This window comes from Hippichthys cyanospilos, chromosome 21, assembly GCF_059441005.1.
Source record: "Hippichthys cyanospilos isolate Australia breed blue-spotted pipefish chromosome 21, RoL_Hcya_1.0, whole genome shotgun sequence".
Taxonomy (NCBI): domain Eukaryota; kingdom Metazoa; phylum Chordata; class Actinopteri; order Syngnathiformes; family Syngnathidae; genus Hippichthys; species Hippichthys cyanospilos.
In genome coordinates, this window is record NC_142389.1 from 1,882,748 (window position 1) to 1,904,986 (window position 22,239).

General features: G+C 43.0%; 2 protein-coding genes across 7 annotated transcripts; one reads left to right on the forward strand and one right to left on the reverse strand.

The window, feature by feature from the left end:
* The first annotated feature begins 249 nt into the window (after positions 1 to 249).
* fbxl6 (F-box and leucine-rich repeat protein 6) lies at positions 250 to 4,354 on the forward strand. Of its 6 annotated transcripts, none has more exons than XM_088405521.1 (10): positions 250 to 272; positions 854 to 1,384; positions 1,628 to 1,786; positions 1,857 to 1,920; positions 2,028 to 2,159; positions 2,551 to 2,658; positions 2,726 to 2,839; positions 2,982 to 3,213; positions 3,750 to 3,993; positions 4,085 to 4,354. In XM_088405521.1, the coding sequence occupies exons 2-10, from the start codon at positions 864 to 866 to the stop codon at positions 4,212 to 4,214; spliced, it is 1,704 nt and encodes a 567-aa protein (XP_088261647.1). In that variant the 5' UTR covers positions 250 to 272; positions 854 to 863; the 3' UTR covers positions 4,215 to 4,354. The 6 variants fall into 6 exon arrangements, with proteins under 6 accessions (XP_088261647.1, XP_088261642.1, XP_088261643.1 ...); XM_088405516.1 differs by having other exon boundaries at positions 272 to 605; positions 850 to 1,384; XM_088405517.1 differs by having other exon boundaries at positions 272 to 605.
* Positions 4,355 to 4,569: 215 nt separating this feature from the next.
* Positions 4,570 to 15,365, reverse strand: eppk1 (epiplakin 1). Its single transcript, XM_088405515.1, has one exon. The coding sequence runs from the start codon at positions 15,348 to 15,350 to the stop codon at positions 4,770 to 4,772; it is 10,581 nt and encodes a 3,526-aa protein (XP_088261641.1). The 5' UTR covers positions 15,351 to 15,365; the 3' UTR covers positions 4,570 to 4,769.
* Between the last annotated feature and the right edge of the window lie 6,874 nt (positions 15,366 to 22,239).

Consider the following 22,239-nt stretch of genomic DNA (forward strand, 5'->3'; position numbering starts at 1 on the left):
ATGGAAAGGCGGGTCTTTGTTTGAGATTTCCAACTAATCGCATGGTCACTTTTTAGCGCATTGCATGGTAGCATCATAATTGACATATGTATTCAGACTTTTTTTTATGTATTCAGACTTGGGTCTAGCGAGGCGTGTTTACCTGCTTGGCCACTTTAGATGTGGCAACATTTCTATAGGGTGTAATCGGAAAAATGAAGCCAATCATATTCCAGTAGTGCGCGTCCTGCAGCCAATCATATTGGAGCAGGGCGTATCTTCACAACGACCTGGTGCGATTGGAATAACAACAACAACAGTATGCTCTGCAAATGAATTGTTTTTTTGTTCCGAATATTGTAAAATGCGGAAAAACGTTTTCGGCGAAATATAACAGTGCAAGTTCAACATCATTTCACACTGATTAGGATTGTGAATTTTATCGTCGTTTATGTCGCGCGGCGTTGCTTGCTGACTTTTTTAGCTAACAGCTAGCTGCTAAATGTTCCTTTCGGAAGTCATTTGCCATTTGTTATTACATTTACCCATTTCGGTTGTAAACATTCGTTTTTGGCATTGTGATAATACCGCAAAAAGAGGGCTACAGATACCCACTCAACATTCAGGTAATATAACTTGGACAGCTCCAAATTTCTAAAACATTTGTAATGATCATTTGTAAAATTGAAGATGGCGTCTTCATCACTGTGAACGTGAAGGATGTCTCAATCTTAATTCATGAAAATGACGCTGGCTGAGACTGTAATAAATGTAATAAAATCATAACACACACAGCACTTCGCAGACACAAATGTAATGAGAGTAATATTTCCCACTGATAATTTTTCTGATTATTTTCATTTTGTCAAGAAAGATTCCTGATTATGGCGTCCACTGAAGGGACCAGCGAAGATGCTGGGACATCCGCATCCTCCCAAGGAGACGATGCACCAAAAACCCCAAATTCCTCCCTGAAAAGGAAAACCACTGAGCACAATGCCCAGAAGTTAAAAAGTATAAAGAGAACGAGGAAGAAGACAGCTCGTCCCAGCTACACGGTCCACAAGGGCGAGGACATGCTCCTTGTCATATCCAGCAGCAGCTCGCAGGACTCGTACTCCGCCTGGGCCCGAACGAGAAAGGGAGGAATGAAGAAGAGGACGGAAGGGGGTGCAGTGAAGAAGAAAGGAGGTGCAGTGAAGAAGAAAGGAGGTGCAGTGAAGAAGAAAAAGACAAAAACTATTATTCATGCAGCACCCGTCAAGGTAAAAGAGGAAGCGGCAAATCCTGTGTTTTTGGCGAAGAATCAAGACCACAGATGGGGGCAAAGTCTTCCCGAAGAAGTTCTGGTCAATATTTTTAAGATGGTGGTCACGCAAGATGGTGCTGTCCCATTCCTCTGCAGGTATTATTTTATTGAAAAGTAGTATTGGTCTTCTTCCAAATGGGATTTGCAATACCGTCTGAGATCATTGAAAAAAAAAAAAACGTTTATTGAAACACAAACAGCTTTTGTATTGTGAGTGGATTTTATTTTACCTCCTGCAAAAAATGGATGGAAGAAAACAGAAACAACAATAAACAAAAACTTGAATTCCGTTTTATGTTGGTTTTAGCAAAGCTAAAACTGATACATTTCCCGTGCTAGGGTGGGAAGAGTGTGCCGCCTGTGGAACTCCGCCGCCGCCACTCCCGTCCTGTGGCGGAAAGTCTCCGTCGGCTACTGCTGGATCGCGCCAGGTAAAAGTCAGCAGCCAAATACGCAGCTTCGGATCAAAAACACGTTAGACTGGCTGGCGCACAACAGGTATGCTACTACATGTTACCATTAAGATTAGCTGTGTAAACAATATAAATATAGACTTTATTTCTTTAAGATTTTCTCAGCTGCGGGAATTCTCCCTCCATCATTGGGACACGAATGTGGACTATGCAGTAGATGTAAGTCAGCGGGTTTATTCGCAAAATCTGTTTTTCGTAGTTGGCGCTTCAGTCAAAATTTAAGATATTGATTTCGGTAGCTGTTAAAAATGAAAATCCCCTTGCAGACGGTTTCACAGTCCTGCCCTCACTTGAGCGCCCTTACGCTTTCCTACTGTACCAACTTGACGGAGGCGGCCTTCCAAAGTCTGGGCCGGCACTGCACCTCGCTGCGAAGCTTAAATCTACAGTACACAGAGGTGAGGCAAAACTTGTGAATACTGTGTACTTTTCTCATAGTTCATATTTTAGAATTGTGCTTCTCAACTTTGGCTGTGATTTTGATAGGGTTTCTGCGGGGGTCATCAACAAATCAAATTTAATGCTTTTTAATGCCCGGATGGGGACGCTGCATATGTTTCCTTTCAAATTAAGAGCAGATTAATTGGAAAATGAAGCAAGGTTTTGCCAAATGGTGTTAATGTGGCCTTTGCGTGTACACTTTTGCAACGGCATCTCCATCTTTACTTTTGAGATGTAAAAATACGTGCCCTGGTTCAACTAAGGTTGGGAGACACTGCTTTAAGATGAAAAGACTTCTTTTAAATAACTTCAATGGAATACATTAGCGAATTGTTTGTGTTGCTGTAGTTTCAGGTGGAAGGTCTTGCAGCTTACCTGGAAAGCCACGGCGCTCAAATCCGGCAGATTTGGTTCAGCTACGAACGGAAGTACAACCGAGTCCTTACCGGCATCTCTGTAAGTAAGCTCAAGGGTCTGACCAATGCGGCAAAACTTAGATTACCTTTCGAATTTTTCTTTTCAGAGAGGATGCTGTCCTCATCTGGAGTTCCTGGAGGTGAACACAAATCTGGACAGTAAAGACGGCGAACTGCACCTTTGCATCCAAGCGCTGCAGACGGCTTGCCCCGAACTTAAGGTAGAAGACGGTAAATATCAGAAGTGAGGCTTGAGTCGGGGGTTTGACATGACTTGATTTTGCCTCAGTAATTTGGGACTTGCTCGATCCTGATTTGAACCCATCCCGAACAAAAAAACAAATGTATGGTACTTGTCATCAGACATTCCGAATGCTGAACGTCCGGCCACTTCACAAGAACGTCGCTAATGGTGCTGAATTATCTGATGGTTTCCCTCTACTGGAGGAGCTGTGTCTCGCCACCACGTCGTACTCGTACGTGACCGACAAATACTTACTGGACATACTCTTCGGCTCCCCCCGGCTGCGAGTGCTGGACCTGCGAGGCTGCTCGCGCGTCACGTCGGCCGGTCTGGTGGCGTTACCCTGTCATGGTAAAGGCGTTTTTTTTTTTTTTGCTTGCTTTTGGGGTTTCAAATCTGGGCTAGGTTTTAAAAATAATTGGGTTTCAATCCAGAGATCTAAAAAAAATATTACCCTTAAAAGTCCAGGTGCATAGATTTCACAGTATCTGTTAAAATGCATTTTGTCTTTAATAATCTGTTTTGTAATACGTCATTTCTTGGAATTTGTGATCCATAAATTACGCATTTCATGTGTTCCGGAGATTTGAGGCATGGCAGGCGCTATCTACCGCTAGGGCTACCGAAAGTGACGTTGTTATAGCGAGAAAGGCAATCGAACTACTGCATCATTTCATGTGTGGTATACAGGAAGGGACATTTGGACACACAGGGGCCAGCTAACAAAAGGTGCTAGCACATTGCCAAACAACCGTTAAATCCCGACTAACAAATTAAATAATGCTTTGGAAAAGGATTCTGGAGGTCTCAAGAAAAATGTATTTTCGCACCATGACCTTTTAAGTACCCTTAAAAAGTGTGAAATGTGCCTACTTTGTTTTTGACAGAGTTGGAGTGCCTCTTCTTGGGTCAGTATTTCAGCAGCCATGCGGCTTCGTCGTCCGTAAAGAAAGGCCTCCAGGACATCACGCAGAAGTGGAACCGCACATTACGGCAGCTGGACGTGGCCAATCAGCTTTTCTCTGAGGAAGACCTGGAGCTGGCCTTGTGCCACCTGGCTCATGCTAACAACGCCAACACCCTGCGCAGTCTCAACCTGAGTGGGACCAGAATCACCCCAGCTGCCCTGAGGTACCAGGAAACCACTTCTCGGTTTACCGTATGAAACTGATTTATAACAAACGTCTTTTCTTGTATCCTCATTTTTCTTCTGGTTTTGCAGACCTCTCATCGGCCAAACCACAGCACTAGACTACCTCAACCTGTCCTCATGTCGGAATCTTCCCAGAGGGCTGAAGAGGCTTTATCGCGGACAAGAGGACATTCGCCAATTGCTGGACAAATTGGAGTAGAGCTAAAACCATGAGAGACCATTACCTCAATAGTTTTCATAATATCACAGTGAGGCCCGTCTCCACTCACTGTTTGTTATCGCTCAAATTGACTTGTTTTTTTAAGTGATTGTTGAAAATAAACGTTTACGATGGGGCAATCCGGAGTTTTTTTAAAGTCAATAATCATGACGAAAAATTATTACGCTAGCGGTTTTAAGTCTTTGCATTACTTAAAACAGGATTTTTGGAGTATACTGGATACCTTGGACGTGTACTATCAAGCGCTTAAATTTAAGCAGGAAACTTGGTTACAGAGCAAATCAGCACTTCAAAAGCCAAATCAAAATATTTGCTAAAATAGAACAGGCATCAGTGATCACAATCATGTTTATTAGGACACTTTTTTATCACAGATAAACTAGACTCCATAAACTTGATTTTAAACTAAAAATGCATAGTTTCACTTGAACAGACCTAGCTCAATTTTCTGGCAAACCAGTATGACGCATAAAAAACTAAAATTACATTTTGAGTGAAAAAACAGCTCACTAGTGGAAAAAATATAAAAAGTCTTCACTTTTTGTTCAATGGGAGTAAACTTAGCCCAGTGATGGGATCTATGATGCACCTTTCAAGCAGCTGGAGATAGGTGAGGTTCTCATTTGTGTTCGGATCAAAGAAGCCTTTTGTGTCATCATTTGGGTCGGAAAGAATTTGGTTGATTTCCTCGTCAAAGTAGCCTCTTTGGTAAGCCACCTGCACAGGAACTCTGTGGCTGTATACTGGGTCAATGATGCCCCCTGTGGCAATTTGAGCTTCCAGGAGACGAATTCCATGATCTTTGACGATCAGGTCTTTCTTCAGGGCCTGGAACAGGGAGATTGTTTTTTCCGTGTAAGGGTCTTTGTATCCTGTTACAGCTCGTTCTGCTGACAGGAGCTTCCTTTGCCAGTCACTGCCAACCACTCTCTGAGCCACAGCCTCTTCTACTGAAAGTTTCTTGTTGTTGACTGGGTCGATGACGAAGCCGGTGGCAGCTTGGGCCTCTAGGAGCACAAGAGATGTTCCAGGGGTCAACAAGCCTCTGGACTTGGCCTCGTAGATGCTCAGGATCTCCTTGGTGGACTGCAAGTAGACTCCTGCAATGCAGTTGGTTCCTTCTAAATACCTACGGACAGAGTCCATCTCACTTACTTCCTTTACTGTGATTGTTCCTGTATTGAGTTCTTTGTAGAGGTCTTCATTGATGATTTTGGATTCAAGCAACTCTTTAGCACTGACGTCCTTCCTAATACCGTGGAAGGTTTCGGTCTCCGTGACCGTTGTGGTGATGGTCTTTGTGGTACTGCTGTCGAAGTTTGTTGCTGGTTTTTGACATGTGATGACTGAGGATGAGGTTGTTGTGTTGGTTTGCTGCTGAATGATCATCAGGATAATTTCCAAAAAGCGTTCAATTGTAATAGCACCAGATTTGAATTGTTGCACCAGCTCCCTCCTCTTCTCCTCTCTTATATATCTGGAGTACAGCAGATCCCACAATGACACTGTGGTTCCTTGATACTTTCCGCCGGTTCTGGTGGTAGTTGTGGATTTCAGTATAAGTTTTGTGGTCTCGTCAACAAAGAAGTAGAATTCTCCTTTCTTCACAATAACCAACAGACTAAGTCCAGTGTTGGGATCTGTGATACACCTTTCGACCAGCTGGAGATAAGTGAGGTTCTCTTGCGTGTTCGGATCAAAGAAGCCCTTGGTGTCATCATCTGGGTCAGACAGAATCTGATTCATTTCCTCATCAAAGTAGCCTCTTTGGTAAGCCACCTGCACAGGAACTCTGTGGCTGTACACTGGGTCAATGATGCCCCCTGTGGCAATTTGAGCTTCCAGGAGACGAATTCCATGATCTTTGACGATCAGGTCTTTCTTCAGGGCCTGGAACAGGGAGATTGTTGTTTCCGTGTAAGGGTCAATGTATCCTGTTACAGCTCGTTCTGCTGACAGGAGCTTCTTTTGCCATTCACTGCCGACCACTCTCTGAGCCACAGCCTCTTCTACTGAAAGTTTCTTGTTGTTGACTGGGTCGATGACGAAGCCGGTGGCAGCTTGGGCCTCTAGGAGCACAAGAGATGTTCCGGGAGTCAACAAACTTCTAGACTTGGCCTCGTAGATGCTCAAGATCTCATTGGTGGACTGCAAGTAGACTCCTGCAATGCAGTTGGTTCCTTCTAGATACCTACGGACAGAGTCCATCTCACTTACTTCCTTCACTGTGATTGTTCCCGTATTGAGTTCTTTGTAGAGGTCTTCATTGATGATTTTGGATTCGAGCAACTCCTTCGCACTGACATCCTTCCTAATACCATGGAAGGTTTCGGTCTCCGTGACCGTTGTGGTGATGGTCTTTGTGGTACTGCTGTCGACGTTTGTTTCTGGTTTTTGACATGTGATGACTGACGATGAGGTTGTTGTGTTGGTTTGCTGCTGAATGATCATCAGGATAATTTCCAAAAAGCGTTCAATTGTAATAGCACCAGATTTGAACTGTTGCACCAGCTCCCTCCTCTTCTCCTCTCTTATATATCTGGAGTACAGCAGATCCCACAATGACACTGTGGTTCCTTGATACTTTCCGCTGGCTCTGGTGGTTGTTGTGGATTTCAGTATAAGTTTTGTTGCCTCGTCAACAAAGAAGTAGAATTCTCCTTTCTTCACAATAACCAACAGACTAAGTCCAGTGTTGGGATCTGTGATACACCTTTCGACCAGCTGGAGATAAGTGAGGTTCTCCTGCGTGTTTGGATCAAAAAAGCCCTTGGTGTCATCATCAGGGTCAGACAGAATCTGATTCATTTCCTCATCAAAGTAGCCTCTTTGGTAAGCCACCTGCACAGGAACTCTGTGGCTGTACACTGGGTCAATGATGCCCCCTGTGGCAATTTGAGCTTCCAGGAGACGAATTCCATGATCTTTGACGATCAGGTCTTTCTTCAGGGCCTGGAACAGGGAGATTGTTGTTTCTGTGTAAGGGTCTTTGTATCCTGTTACAGCTCGTTCTGCTGACAGGAGCTTCTTTTGCCATTCACTGCCGACCACTCTCTGAGCCACAGCCTCTTCTACTGAAAGTTTCTTGTTGTTGACTGGGTCGATGACGAAGCCGGTGGCAGCTTGGGCCTCTAGGAGCACAAGAGATGTTCCGGGAGTCAACAAACTTCTAGACTTGGCCTCGTAGATGCTCAAGATCTCATTGGTGGACTGCAAGTAGACTCCTGCAATGCAGTTGGTTCCTTCTAGATACCTACGGACAGAGTCCATCTCACTTACTTCCTTCACTGTGATTGTTCCCGTATTGAGTTCTTTGTAGAGGTCTTCATTGATGATTTTGGATTCGAGCAACTCCTTCGCACTGACATCCTTCCTAATACCATGGAAGGTTTCGGTCTCCGTGACCGTTGTGGTGATGGTCTTTGTGGTACTGCTGTCGACGTTTGTTTCTGGTTTTTGACATGTGATGACTGACGATGAGGTTGTTGTGTTGGTTTGCTGCTGAATGATCATCAGGATAATTTCCAAAAAGCGTTCAATTGTAATAGCACCAGATTTGAACTGTTGCACCAGCTCCCTCCTCTTCTCCTCTCTTATATATCTGGAGTACAGCAGATCCCACAATGACACTGTGGTTCCTTGATACTTTCCGCTGGCTCTGGTGGTTGTTGTGGATTTCAGTATAAGTTTTGTTGCCTCGTCAACAAAGAAGTAGAATTCTCCTTTCTTCACAATAACCAACAGACTAAGTCCAGTGTTGGGATCTGTGATACACCTTTCGACCAGCTGGAGATAAGTGAGGTTCTCCTGCGTGTTTGGATCAAAAAAGCCCTTGGTGTCATCATCAGGGTCAGACAGAATCTGATTCATTTCCTCATCAAAGTAGCCTCTTTGGTAAGCCACCTGCACAGGAACTCTGTGGCTGTACACTGGGTCAATGATGCCCCCTGTGGCAATTTGAGCTTCCAGGAGACGAATTCCATGATCTTTGACGATCAGGTCTTTCTTCAGGGCCTGGAACAGGGAGATTGTTGTTTCTGTGTAAGGGTCTTTGTATCCTGTTACAGCTCGTTCTGCTGACAGGAGCTTCTTTTGCCATTCACTGCCGACCACTCTCTGAGCCACAGCCTCTTCTACTGAAAGTTTCTTGTTGTTGACTGGGTCGATGACGAAGCCGGTGGCAGCTTGGGCCTCTAGGAGCACAAGAGATGTTCCGGGAGTCAACAAACTTCTAGACTTGGCCTCGTAGATGCTCAAGATCTCATTGGTGGACTGCAAGTAGACTCCTGCAATGCAGTTGGTTCCTTCTAGATACCTACGGACAGAGTCCATCTCACTTACTTCCTTTACTGTGATTGTTCCCGTATTGAGTTCTTTGAAGAGGTCTTCATTGATGATTTTGGATTCGAGCAACTCTTTAGCACTGACGTCCTTCCTGATACCATGGAAGGTTTCGGTCTCCGTGACCATTGTGGTGATGGTCTTTGTGGTACTGCTGTCGACGTTTGTTTCTGGTTTTTGACATGTGATGATTGACGATGAGGTTGTGGTGGTGGTCTGCTGCTGAATAATCATCAGGATAATTTCCAAAAAGCGTTCAATTGTGATAGCACCAGATTTGAACTGCTGCACCAGCTCCCTCCTCTTCTCCTCCCTTATATATCTGGAGTACAGCAGATCCCACAATGACACCGTGGCTCCTAGAAACTTTCCGCCGGCTCTGGTGGTTGTTGTGGATTTCAGTATAAGTTTTGTTGCCTCGTCAACAAAGAAGTAGAATTCTCCTTTCTTCACAATAACCAATAGACTAAGTCCAGTGTTGGGATCTGTGATACACCTTTCGACCAGCTGGAGATAAGTGAGGTTCTCTTGCGTGTTCGGATCAAAGAAGCCCTTGGTGTCATCATCAGGGTCAGACAGAATCTGATTCATTTCCTCATCAAAGTAGCCTCTTTGGTAAGCCACCTGCACAGGAACTCTGTGGCTGTACACTGGGTCAATGATGCCCCCTGTGGCAATTTGAGCTTCCAGGAGACGAATTCCGTGATCTTTGACGATCAGGTCTTTCTTCAGGGCCTGGAACAAGGAGATTGTTGTTTCCGTGTAAGGGTCTTTGTATCCTGTTACAGCTCGTTCTGCTGACAGGAGCTTCTTTTGCCATTCACTGCCGACCACTCTCTGAGCCACAGCCTCTTCTACTGAAAGTTTCTTGTTGTTGACTGGGTCGATGACGAAGCCGGTGGCAGCTTGGGCCTCAAGAAGCACAAGAGATGTTCCAGGAGTTAACAAACCTCTGGACTTGGCCTCGTAGATGCTCAAGATCTCATTGGTGGACTGCAAGTAGACTCCTGCAATGCAGTTGGTTCCTTCTAGATACCTACGGACAGAGTCCATCTCACTTACTTCCTTTACTGTGATTGTTCCCGTATTGAGTTCTTTGTAGAGGTCTTCATTGATGATTTTGGATTCGAGCAACTCTTTAGCACTGACGTCCTTCCTGATACCATGGAAGGTTTCGGTCTCCGTGACCGTTGTGGTGATGGTCTTTGTGGTACTGCTGTCGACGTTTGTTTCTGGTTTTTGACATGTGATGATTGACGATGAGGTTGTGGTGGTGGTCTGCTGCTGAATGATCATCAGAATAATTTCCAAAAAGCGTTCAATTGTGATAGCACCGGATTTGAACTGTTGCACCAGCTCCCTCCGCTTCTCCTCCCTTATATATCTGGAGTACAGCAGATCCCACAATGACACTGTGGCTCCTTGATACTTTCCGCCAGCTCTGGTGGTTGTTGTGGATTTCAGTATAAGTTTTGTTGCCTCGTCAACAAAGAAGTAGAATTCTCCTTTCTTCACAATAGATAGTAAGTTCAGGCCCGTGTTTGGGTCTTTAACACACCTCTCTATAAGTTGGAGATAAGTGAGGTTCTCCTGCGTGTTTGGGTCAAAAAAGCCCTTGGTGTCGTCATCTGGGTCGGACAGAATCTCGTTCATTTTCTCATCAAAGTAGCCTCTCTGGTAAGCCACTTCCACAGGCACTCTGTGACTGTACACTGGGTCAATGATGCCTCCTGTGGCAATTTGAGCCTCAAGAAGACGAATTCCATGATCCTTCACGATAAGATCTTTTATTAGGGCCTGAAATAAGGAAATGGTCTCACCTGTGTAAGGGTCAATGTATCCTGTTACAGCTCGTTCAGCTGAGAGCAACTTCTTTTTTATTTCGCTACCAACTACTTTTTGAGCCACAGCTTCAGACACTGAAAGCTTCTTGTTGTTGACTGGGTCGATGACAAAGCCAGTGGCAGCCTGAGCTTCTAGGAGTACAAGAGATGTTCCAGGAGTCAGTAGGCCTCTGCACTTGGCTTCATAAATGCTCATAACCTGCTTTGTAGACTCAATTCTGACACCGGCAATGCAGTTTGTGTCTCCAAGATACTTTTGGACGGATTCCATTTTGTTAACTTTGTCTACGCTTACTTCCCCTTGTATGATCTGCGTGAAAAGCTCCTTTGAGATGATCTTTGACTCAAAGAGCTGACTCGCGGAGACCTGTTTCCTCAGTCCTTTAAACTTTCTTTCTTTGGAAGACACCTCCGTAATGATGACTATGAGTATTTCAATTAAATCTTCAATAGTAATGGTGCTGGTCTTGTATTGGTTTATGAGCTGTTCCCTCTTGCTCTGTGATATGTATTCGGATAGCAACAATTCCCACAAGGTCACGTGCTTGCCTTTGAATTTCCCCACATCCATGGCAACTGTTTTGTTTTTAAACTCGAGCTCTATTTGTTCCTTTGTGTGAAAAACATTAGATTCCTCCTTATGCAATGGTATAAGAAGCAGCCCTGTTTTGGGATCTATTTCACATCTCTCCATCAGCTCGAGGTAGGACAGTTTTTCCTTGGTGTTAGGGTCAAAGTATCCCTTTGAATCTTCGGGGGGGTTGAGCAGAAGGATCTGGAGTTGTTCATCCAGAAGGCCCCTTTTGACTGCAATGTTAATAGGGACCCTGTGGCTCATGTTTGGGTCTACGATTCCGCCCGTTGCTATTTGTGCTTGAAGAAGACGAATGGCATCTTTTCTTGGAACCAACTGCTCATTCATAGCCTCAAATAGTGATATTGTTGTATCAGTGTAGGGGTCTATATAGCCGGCGATGGCTCGCTCGGCCAACAGAAGCTGCTCACACACATCTGGCCCAATGACATCCTCTTTTGCGGCCTCCTCCACGGTGTAGAAATTGTTTGTAATGGGATCAATGAGCCATCCCGTAGAAGCCTGCGCTTCCAGTAGTAAATTTGCAATACCTTCGGTCAACAGACCTTCTCTTTTTGCACTGTATATGCTGAAAACTGTTTGCGATGGATACACTTTAATCCCAGCGATGCTTCTTGATCCATTGAGGTACCTTTGCACACGCCCACATTTCGTGACTTCTTCCAAAGTCACTTTGCCTTCCTGCACCTGATTGAACGTGTCCTCGTCAATAATGCCAGAGTCCAGTAGTTCTTTGGCGGAGACAAGTTTCCTCAGGCCCATTATTGTTTTGGGTGCCTGACTCTTCTCCAGTTTTTCAATGGTAGATATTACTAAGGTGATGATAGTTTGTGCGCTGACCTTTCTCGATCTGAATTTTTCTATCAGTTCGTTTCGCTGGTCTTCAGTGAAGTAGCGAGAGTGGATTAAGTCCCAGAGAGAAACTGATTTTCCTGCGTAACGTCCCAGCGATATGCTCACCACTGTCTCCTCAAACACTCGCTTTATTTCACTGTTCGTGTACAGGGTTACATTTGTTTTTGAGACTTTTGGTGTTCTAGACATCGGGAAGAGGAACAGTCCTGTTTCATGATCTTTTACACACCTTCTCAACATTTCCATGTATGTCAGATTCTCTTTTGTGTTTGGGTCAAAAAAACCTTTTGTGTCATCACTTGGGTCCGAAAGGATTTGATTCAGATCTTCATCGAAATATCCTTTCCTGTAGGCGACGTCAAGAGGTAAGTGAAGACACTTCAAGGGGTCAATGATGCCGCCGGTCGCAATTTGGGCCTCGAGTAAGCGAATGCCGTGATTCTTCACAATGAGATCCTTTTTCAAGGCTTGGAAAAGAGAGAGCTTTTGGCCCGTGTATGGATCCGTGTAACCAGTGACAGCCCTCTCTGCAGACAGAAGCTTTTCATACATCTGAGGTCCAATAACGTTTTCCCGCAGCGCTTGTTCAACGGTGAGCTTTCTGTTTGCCAGCGGATCGACGATGAACCCCGTTGCCGCCTGTGCTTCTAGGAGGCAAAGGGCTGTGCCTGGTGTCAGGAAGCCAGTTTTCTGTGCTTCATAGATGCTCAGCTTCTCATTGGAGGGCTGCAATATCACACCGGCGACGCAGCTCTTCCCTTGTAGGTAGGCCCGCACGCTGTCCATTCGCAGCACATCAGTGCTCTTTAATGTTCCATCAACCAAGTCGCTGTAGGTTTTTTCGTCTAAAATTTCAAGTTCCAAAAGATCCACGACGGAGACCTCACCCCTGAGGCCTCGGAAGCTCAGTTCCGCTTGCTGTTTTATCTCCTTGCTCTCAATGATGACTAAAATGGACTCAATGATTTCCTCAATTGTGAGTCTCCTTGATTTAAAGAATTTGAAAAACTCCTGTCGTTTTTCCTCAGACAGATACTCTGAATTGACGAGGTCCCAAAGAGTGGCGTGCTTGCCCTTGAAGCGGCCATAGCGCACGGAAACGACCGTTGTTCTGAACAGCTCCTTCATGGTGTCGTCTATGTTGACTTTGTGACTTTTGCCCTTGAGCGGCAGGAGACAGAGTCCCGTACTGGGATCTCGAACACATCTGGCCATAAGCTGCAGGTAGGTGAGGTTCTCGTGTGTGTTGGGGTCAAAAAACCCTTTGGTGTCATCACTGGGATCACTCAGGATGGCATTCATCTCCTCATTGAAGTATCCACGCTTGTAGGCCACTTGGACAGGAATGCGGTGGCTGTTAACCGGATCAATGATTCCGCCCGTGGCAATTTGGGCTTCCAGGAGTCGAATACCGTGATCTTTTACGATGAGCTCCTTTTGCATGGCTTGGAACAGGGAGATCTTGTTCCCGTAATATGGGTCTTTATAACCCGTCACTGCCTTTTCCGCGGAGCGGAGCTTGAGGTAAAAATCCGGTCCAATAATCTTGGCTTTGACGGCATCGTCCACTGAAAACTTTCTGTTTCCAATAGGATCGATGATGAATCCCGTCGCTGCCTGTGCCTCGAGTAAAATCAGAGCTGTTCCCGGCATCAGTTTTCCTTTCTGCCTCGCCTGGTAGATAGTCAGGATCTGGGAGTCAGGCAGAAGAACGCCGGCAATACTGTCTTTCCCCTGGAGGTACACATTTAGGTTTTGATCCTCAATCACCTCCTTTACAGACTTTTTCCCTTTCTTCAGATCATCGAGGACTTCCTCGCTGATGATGTCAGCCTCAACCAGCTGTTTGGCAGTGACCGTTTCTCTGATGCCTTCAAAGATGACCTTGGTGTTTTTGACAGACGTCTCAATGATTTCTAAAACCGTTGTGACAATCATGTCGATAGTGAGCATCCTCTCCCGGTATTTCCGTATGATGTCTTTCCTCTGCTGTTGGTTCAAATATTCTGACATCAGCAGCTCCCACAGGGAAACGGTCATTCCTGCGTATTTGCCACATGTTACTTCCACCTTTTTAGATTTAAAGGTCATCTGAGTTTGGTAGTCAATGAAGGTACTGATCACTCCATCGGATTTGTCTCGAAGAGGGAGGAGGCAGAGTCCCGTGGCAGGGTCTATGACGCACCTTTCTATCAGCTGAAGATATGTTAGATTTTCTTCCGTGTTTGGGTCGAAGAACCCTTTCGTGTCGTCTCCCGAATCCTCAAGAATCGCATTCATTTCTCGGTTGAAGTAGCCCCTTTTGAAGGCCACCTCTGTGGGGAGTCTGTGGCTGTGGATGGGATCGATGATTCCTCCCGTGGCAATTTGTGCCTCCAGTAGGCGGATCCCGTGTTCCTTTATGATGAGATCTTTGGAAAGTGCTTGAAAGAGGGAAATGGTTTCCTCAGTGTACGGATCTTTGTATCCAGTCACGGCGCGTTCCGCGGAGCGTAGCTTGGCGTAATACTCCGGGCCAATCAGCTTGTTTTTTACGGCCTCGTCCACAGTGTATTTTTTGTTTTCTACAGGATCGATCATGAATCCAGTTGCGGCCTGCGCTTCCAGCAGCACTAGCGCCGTCCCGGGCATCAGAATTGCTTGCTTCATGGCTTCATAAATACTAAGTCTCTGACTGGATGAGAGTATCACAATGCCCGCAATGCTGCCTTTGCCCTGAAGGTATTCCTTCACCGTCTCGTTCAGCATCACCTGCTGGGTCGTGGTCTTCCCCTTTTGCAGGTTTTCGTACATTTCTTTGTCAATGATCTTGGACTCGAAAAGTTCCGCCGACGAAATGCCTCGTCGCAAGCCCTTGAAGGTGATGAAGATGGGGAGAAGTAGAAGGCCCGTCTCGGGTTCCACGATGCATTTCTCCATCAGCTTTTGGTAGTTGACGTGCTGTTGTGTGCTAGGGTCGTAGAACACCTTTAACTCTGACATCTGGTCATCCAGCAGACCTTTTTCGTAGTAGCCTTTCTGGATGGCTGCCTCAACTGGAACGTTTGTCTTCTCAATGGGATCAAACAAGCCACGTGTGGCCATTTGTGCTTGAAGTAGTCTTAAGCCGTGATCTCTGGGCACTAAATCTTTTTGCATGGCTTGGAACACAGAGATGGTTTGGTTAGTGTAAGGGTCCACGTAACCAGTGAGGGCCTTCTCGGCGAAGAGGAGCTTCTCCCTAAACTCGGGTCCAACAAGTTCCTCCTTGACAGCCTCCTTGACTGGAAGTATTTGGTTCTTCACAGGATCTACGATGCCTACTGTGGCGGCCTGCGCTTCCAGCAGGGCCAACCCGGTTCCGGGTTTAAGCAGACGTTTCTTCATGGCTTCATATATACTGATCTTCTGCTTGGACTTCTCCAGATAGACACCTGCCACCGGGCCATGGATTCCGGTGTGGCCATTTTGCTTCTTCTCATTTGGATTGACAGGCTCCATCTTGGCCTTGTTTAACTGTTTCAGGGAGATAGAATGAATTTAGAATTAATGCGCATTGAGCGCCCCCTGTAGAATAAAATATCTACTGCGTATCCTAAGTTGGATTTGCCCTTTATTTGGAAAATAACACATTTGGTAGGTATGTCGGCTAGATTATTACTTTGGTTGTCGCCGTGTATTTCCATGTATTTATACTTGGTACCCTTGTGTGGTACTGTATTAAACAAATGTGACATTCCAAAAATTTCTTTCCCCACTTTTTGGTAAATGTCTGTGCTAATATTTTTTCTAGTACTCTATTGTCATTGCAGCAATAATAAAACAGCAATTGTACAACTTTTTCCTTAGTACGCCGTTGAAATTTACAGTACAATTCAGCGAGCAACACGCCATTTTTCATGCATTTTTCTATTAAGTCAGTGGAGACTGTGCTGCTCCTTCTGCAGTGAGCGCCATCGCCACTTGGGGGCAATATAAAAGAGACCAGTGGTTCCCAATCTTTTTTTTTCCTCTAATGATGTGCCCTCTGTGATTTTTTTTTTCAGTCAAGTACTGCCAAACCAGCAGAAAGCATTTTGGGATGAAAAAACAAAATTACGCGTAACCTTCCTTTATTTCTGTCTCGTCTACTGGAAAATGGTGTCATTAGTGATGTATGTGGCATATAGAGTTCAACAAAATAAAGGTTTGAAACTTGCAAATGAGATGTTCCAATCAATTTGCTCTTGATTTGAAAATAATTATACACTGTTCCTGTTATTCCTGGAATTAAAAAAGACATTTTACTATGCACAATCAACAATTCCTTTGCTAGATTCTCAGAAAGTGTGTATATATATATATATATATATATATATATATATATATATATATATATATATATATATAAAATAAAAAACATACCCTATTAGTTGAGTTTCGTTTTGAGTGTGTTTGCAGCCTTGGCTCTGGTGTGACCTTCCAAATTCCAATGAATCTTTATGGCTCAATTGCTTCCCCTGCGGAGATAAAGTGTTCAAATCGTAATTCAAACATCAGTCCCGGTTAATCATTTTCACATGAAGCCGGTCCAGGATCTGATGTGAACCCTGCCACACCGATAACATCACAAATCGAAACAACTGCAAACCTCTGGGTTCCAATTGGTGTCATACACAATTTCAGTGTTTCAATTACAAATAAAGCCGCCTGTCAAGTACACAATTATTCTTTTGCCAGGGAGTTGTCAATAGTAAAAAAAACTGCGCCTGAAATTCTTTCATCTCCCCGCTGGGTCCCAAGGTGTGAATTTCCCCGGTCTGGGTGCCGCTTGGTGACATCATCGCAATGAAAACCCGCAGACTCGACCGGCCGCCTGTCTGCACACAAAAGAGCAGCGCTGCTTGTTTGCGCAACAGCAGCTTGCGGGTGGCCATCTTGACACACTTCGACCAACGTTTTCTTAGTTGCGGTGATGTCAATTTGCTCCAATCAAACACTAAAGTCCACATTTGAGATTTCACTTTCACAACCGACGCTAAGAAATCTTTTACAACTGCAATAATTATACACAAAGGGGACACTGTCCTATTGCACCAATAAAATTCAACTAATAAAACTTGAAATAAGAATTAACAACGCCAATTAACAAGTATTTGTGTAAACAGTCTCTAACAGTAGTTCTCAAACATAACCCCTGTCAATGTATTGCATGTAAAATTGTTTTTTGCTGATTAGGGGTTACTTGGCTTCAAAAAAGAAAAACTGTGTACCACTGACCTATAAAGTAAATCAACAAAAGTTGCCGAGTGCAATGTCATCATAGAACTGATGAATAAACTTTCCACTTGTAATGTCAACGGGAATGTTGGCAAAAGCAGCTGTGATATTATGCAATGAGTAAAGCAATAAACCAAGTAGTTTCCTCATACAAAACGCCCAAACAGAACCACATTCTACTGTACTGTTGTCTACTAGGAGTACATGGCAGTTTCTGCAGGTAGCAGCAAATCTAATTTTATTCTTTTTAATCCCTTGACAGTTTTCTTTTCAAATTAAGAGCAAATCAATGGGAACATGAGACAACTTTTTGCTAAATTGAGTTATAGTTATATATCTGTAAGCCTTTATTTTGCAAAGTTTTGTACACTTGTGAATTGTCATTAGTGATGCAATGTTATACAAAGATGAGCCAGGAATTAAAGAATAAAATATGCCGAAAGACAGCACTGCAAAAGTAGTCCTGTGCCATCCGTGTGTGAATTCAAATTTGGATTTACATTTGTTGTGGCCTATTATATTTAGTGACTACAGAAAATAAAGATTGTGTCACGAGATCTGTTTTATTTTTAGCCAGAAAATTGTGCAAGTAATTGCAAAGCGCTCCTGTATGAAATTTAACAAAATAAATCATACAGTGTTCAAAAAATTTCTCACGATAAACGAGGTTACACGCTAAATTGCTCCATGCGCCAATTCATTTTCTCTTACTTGGAAAAGAAAAATGCGCCGTTCCTGTCACAGCATTATTGAGCATTAAAATGTACCCAGTCGCGCTGGTTGGGGGCACTGGGCAAAAAAAAAAAAAAGTTTTACAAATATCTGTATAAAATGTAAAGTGCAAAATGTATAATTGTGCATTATTTCTTTTTTCTCGTGATAAACCAGGTAGCGCACCACATGTTCCAATTCATTTGCTCTTAATTTGAAAAGAAAAAGGTCACGTTCCTGTCATGGCATTAAAACATTGATTCAAACGCCTTCAGAAAGTGTTCCAATCTCACATAGCGCCCTGAAGCGTCCTCTTGCCCCCCCCAATTGAGAATGCGAGCAAAAGCTTCTCTCTCAATGCCAAACAATATAAACCACCGTGTTAAAAAAAAAAATCAACATGACCATTAAATCCATCTTCCCCTGTGATTTCCTTTCATGTGGCAATAGACGTCTTGCCTTCCTGTCTTTGAGAATTACGAGCGGCGTGCAGCCGAGCGGAAAAAATGCCTGGGAGGATGCCTGTCAATCAATCAAAAATCAACAGCCTACAAGCTAAAAAAAAAATTCTAAACGGGAAAAAAAAAAATCCCTGCCGGTTTGGATCTTTTTTTAGTGAGGCGCAACTTACCTCGCGTCAACAAGTCAGCGTCTCCTCTTGTGAGACGTCATGAGGGAAGCGTGACATTTGTACGGGCGAAAGGCGACTGGGTGAGGAATGTTTGCTTTCTCTTTTTTTTTTTTTTTATCTTGACAGGGTGTTGGCTCACCGAGCAGGATATTACCATTACTCTATCTGCACCAGCAAAGGCGCTAAAACATTCTTTGAAACGCCAAATTCCGCCCAATGATCGCATTCTACTTTAACGACTCGTCCCATTCATTCAGTTGACGTTAAAGAGGAAATAAAAAAAAAATCGCTTACTTGTTGCTGTCAGTGGTGCGCAAAGTCCAATGACCTGCAGGAGTCAGCGGAGGCATTCCCGAGGAGCTCGCAAAATCTCCTCGGAAGTCCTGCCGGGCGCCCGGATTTAAAGGGAGTCCCTCAGGGCCAAGTCCCACCCCCCCATCTCGAGTAGCCTCCTCCTCCCCGGTTAGGTTTGGTTAGGTCGGGACCCCTGGGCTGTCTCGACCGGGAGAGCCGGGCTGCGGGATGCCAAAAATTCCTCTCCACTTCCGCTTCTATTGTGTTTGGAAACAATAAGACGGAAGAAAAATGTCATCGCGCGAGCGACAGGTGCGCTCGAGTTAGTCCGCGATTTTAAAAACTTTTGGGTTAGGGGAAGAAAAAAATTAAGGAGTAAATCACACACTCATACACCCAGAAGGACATGGTCGAACTCCACAATTAAGATTAAAAAGCTAAAAATGAGTAAAAAATGACAAATAACTAACCGCTATAACATTACATTTAAAAGTCTCATTCAATTAAAACAAAGTAAATTAAAAAGCAAACACACATCCAGCGACCAATAACCCAACACCAATGGAAAAATAGATAAAAGATAAAAAGATAATAAATTCAATACTGAAACTAAAAAGCTAAAATTGAATAATTCTGAAAAAATAAAAATTAGCAAACACCCTCTGCCTTTTCATTTGAAAGTCTCATTAAATGAAAACTAAGTAAATTAAAAAAAAAAAACAGACATCCATTGACCAATAATATACATGAAAAAAGTCAGAAATAAAAAAACAAACAAACAAATATTTTCTTTTTTGGTGTGATAATCACCAAAAAAGTACAAAAACTAAAAAGTTAAAATAAATGAGTAATTTTGAAAAAAAAAACCCTCCTCTAACGTAAAATTAAAAACTCATAAAAACATAAAATTAAAAACTCACTACATTAAAACAAAGTAAAAAAAAAAGCCAAATCAAAATGAAAACTAACTTTAATGAAAACCCTAACCATTGTGTGAAAACGCTCATTATTTGATCGCAATTACACCTTGTGACCTGGCCTATTTCCCCCCTAATATACGAAAGCGCGCCGACTCAAAAGTTGCGCAACATCGTTTTACTGCATAGCGGCGAAGATGTGACATCTTATCTGACATCTCACACACATGCATGTCGACACACACTCCACAATTTAAAACCAGTCAAAACGTCAGCAAAGCAGACATGACTCACGCCGTGATGGACGCTTAGAAAGCTAACGGCTTCCCATGGAAAGGCGCTTATATTTTTTTATTAGCTCATCATCACGTAAACGCGTCTTTAAATTCCGTTGCGTCACCAGCGAGCGGGAACATTAGCGCAGGTGTCGCATTCCGATCAGATAAGCGCAATTTTTTTTCCCCATGTATCGCTTGGTATGTCCATCCATCTGATATTCGCTTGAACAATGTGAGGGTTTCTTTCTATGGCCAAAACATTTCAGCAAGAAAGACGAGAAGGCTTTAAAACGCGAAAAAAGTCGAGCAAAAAATCCGCCAGATTTGTTCGGGGAAGTGTTATTGCACTCCAGTCCTGTAGGTGGCAATCATTATACATTACTGCGCCACTTGGCCATTTTGATGGATTGTTATAAGTAAAACGTGGAAATAACCTTCACGATTTTTTTTTTATAGTTAACTAACAGTTACTAATCATACAAGTTCTACCTGAAAAATGCGCGTATCAAGATAAAGATTTTTTATTTTGGCAATTTAACAAATTCGAGAGTTCTTTGTTGGAATTTTGCTGATTAAGATTTCCTGTTTATTAAAACCACTGTGAAAAAAAAACATACATAACATATATTCTACATTTACGGTAAAACAAAAATATTGATGCTGTTGATTTTATAAATGTTTTATATATATATATATATATATATATATATATATATGCTAAAATACTGGAAAATTGGTCGCCAGAAAAAGTACCGTTAAATTACAGTCACACATTTTCTACATTTACTGTAAAAATTCGTATTGATGCTGTTAATTTTACAGATGTACTGTATAAAATCAACAGCATCAATATGAATTTTTACTGTTTAAAAAAACAAAAGTTTTTACGGTAGGTAAAATACGAGAAACCGGATTGCCAGAAAAGTTTTGTTAATTTACGGTAACACATTTTCTACATTTACGGTAAAAAAAAATGGTATTGATGCTGTTGACTTTACAAATGTACTGTGTAAAATCAACAGTATCAAGACAAATTTATCGTTGAAAAAATAAATAAAGTTTTTGCAGTCAAATACCGGAAAACCCATCGCGACAAAAGTACCGTTAAATTACAGCAACACATTTTCTACAGTTACGGTAAAAATTCGTATTGATGCTGTTGATTTTACAAATATAACGCGTAAAATCAACAGTATCAATACAAAAAAAAATAAATTAAAAAAACAATTCAAAAGCATTCAGTTAAATTTGCTTATAGCTGCAGGAGGCTTGTAAAAATCCCCCCCCCCCCCCCCCCCCTCCCCCATGTCGGAACCGCTGATCTAATTCACGTAAACTCAGGACCGAAACTTGTGTCGCTAACCCGGGACGAAAAAAAAAAAAAAAAACGGTTTTCACAACCGAGTGAAACGCGAGAGTGAAATGCGTCAGCTTGGATTTAGCTCACGATGGGAGACGTGTTGCTACAAAGCAGAAGGAGTGGTACCAACAGCTGCTTTTTGCTTTTTGTTTTTTTTAAGGTCACTGGTTTTACTGGGAACAGGTCCAAGCAAAGCACGGGCTATATTGAAATCACAAATAACAGCCAACACGTTTGATATCAAAACCAACAAAAAAATTAAAGGATTACAGCAAAATACAGTATTAACATTTTAGAAACTACAAAGGATAGAGTTACAAATTTTGTTGTTGTTGTTCTTTATGGCCTCCGGGCTTTTTAGTTTCTATAAAGCGGGCGTGTTTTAATTGCTTTCCAAATATATGGCGGCAGTCGTTAGGGTGTTCCGCCACATGAAGCTGGCGAAATGAATCGAAGCCATCGCCGCAAATTTGCATCTTTGATCCCATGCCAAAATAATCCACAATTAACGTTGATTAATCAAGCAAAAGCGTCGTGTAAACGTGTGAGAATGACGTCCTCTCAGATTTCACTTTTTTCTGAGAATTCTCAATTTAAGGTCGTGCATTATTCTCGCTTTTGTCGTTTTAAAGTCAGAGTTGACTTCTCGGAATTCTTTCTTTGAAGTCAGCATTTATCTCAGAATTCTCACATTCAAGTCAGAATTCTTACGCGGAATTCAAATGTTGGAATTCGAATTGAAGTGAAAATTTCACTATTTGATTTACACTCAAAATCCAATCAAACTATAATTCTGACTTTAAAGTGAGAATTCTGACTTCTTGACTTCTGAGAAAGTCAGAATTCCGACTGAGATTTCAAGAGTAAATTCTAACTTTAAAGTGAGAATTTTGACTTCTGAGAAAGTCAGAATTCCGTCTGAGATTTCAAGAGTAAATTC

Bases quoted from the DNA above. Each gene is read 5' to 3' on its own strand.
- fbxl6 (XM_088405516.1), top strand. From the start codon at position 482: ATGTTCCTTTCGGAAGTCATTTGCCATTTGTTATTACATTTACCCATT. The intron at 2,160-2,550 runs GTGAGGCAAAAC...GTGTTGCTGTAG, and splicing joins TAAATCTACAGTACACAGAG to TTTCAGGTGGAAGGTCTTGC. The intron at 3,994-4,084 runs GTACCAGGAAAC...CTGGTTTTGCAG, and splicing joins ATCACCCCAGCTGCCCTGAG to ACCTCTCATCGGCCAAACCA.
- eppk1 (XM_088405515.1), bottom strand. From the start codon at position 15,350: ATGGAGCCTGTCAATCCAAATGAGAAGAAGCAAAATGGCCACACCGGA.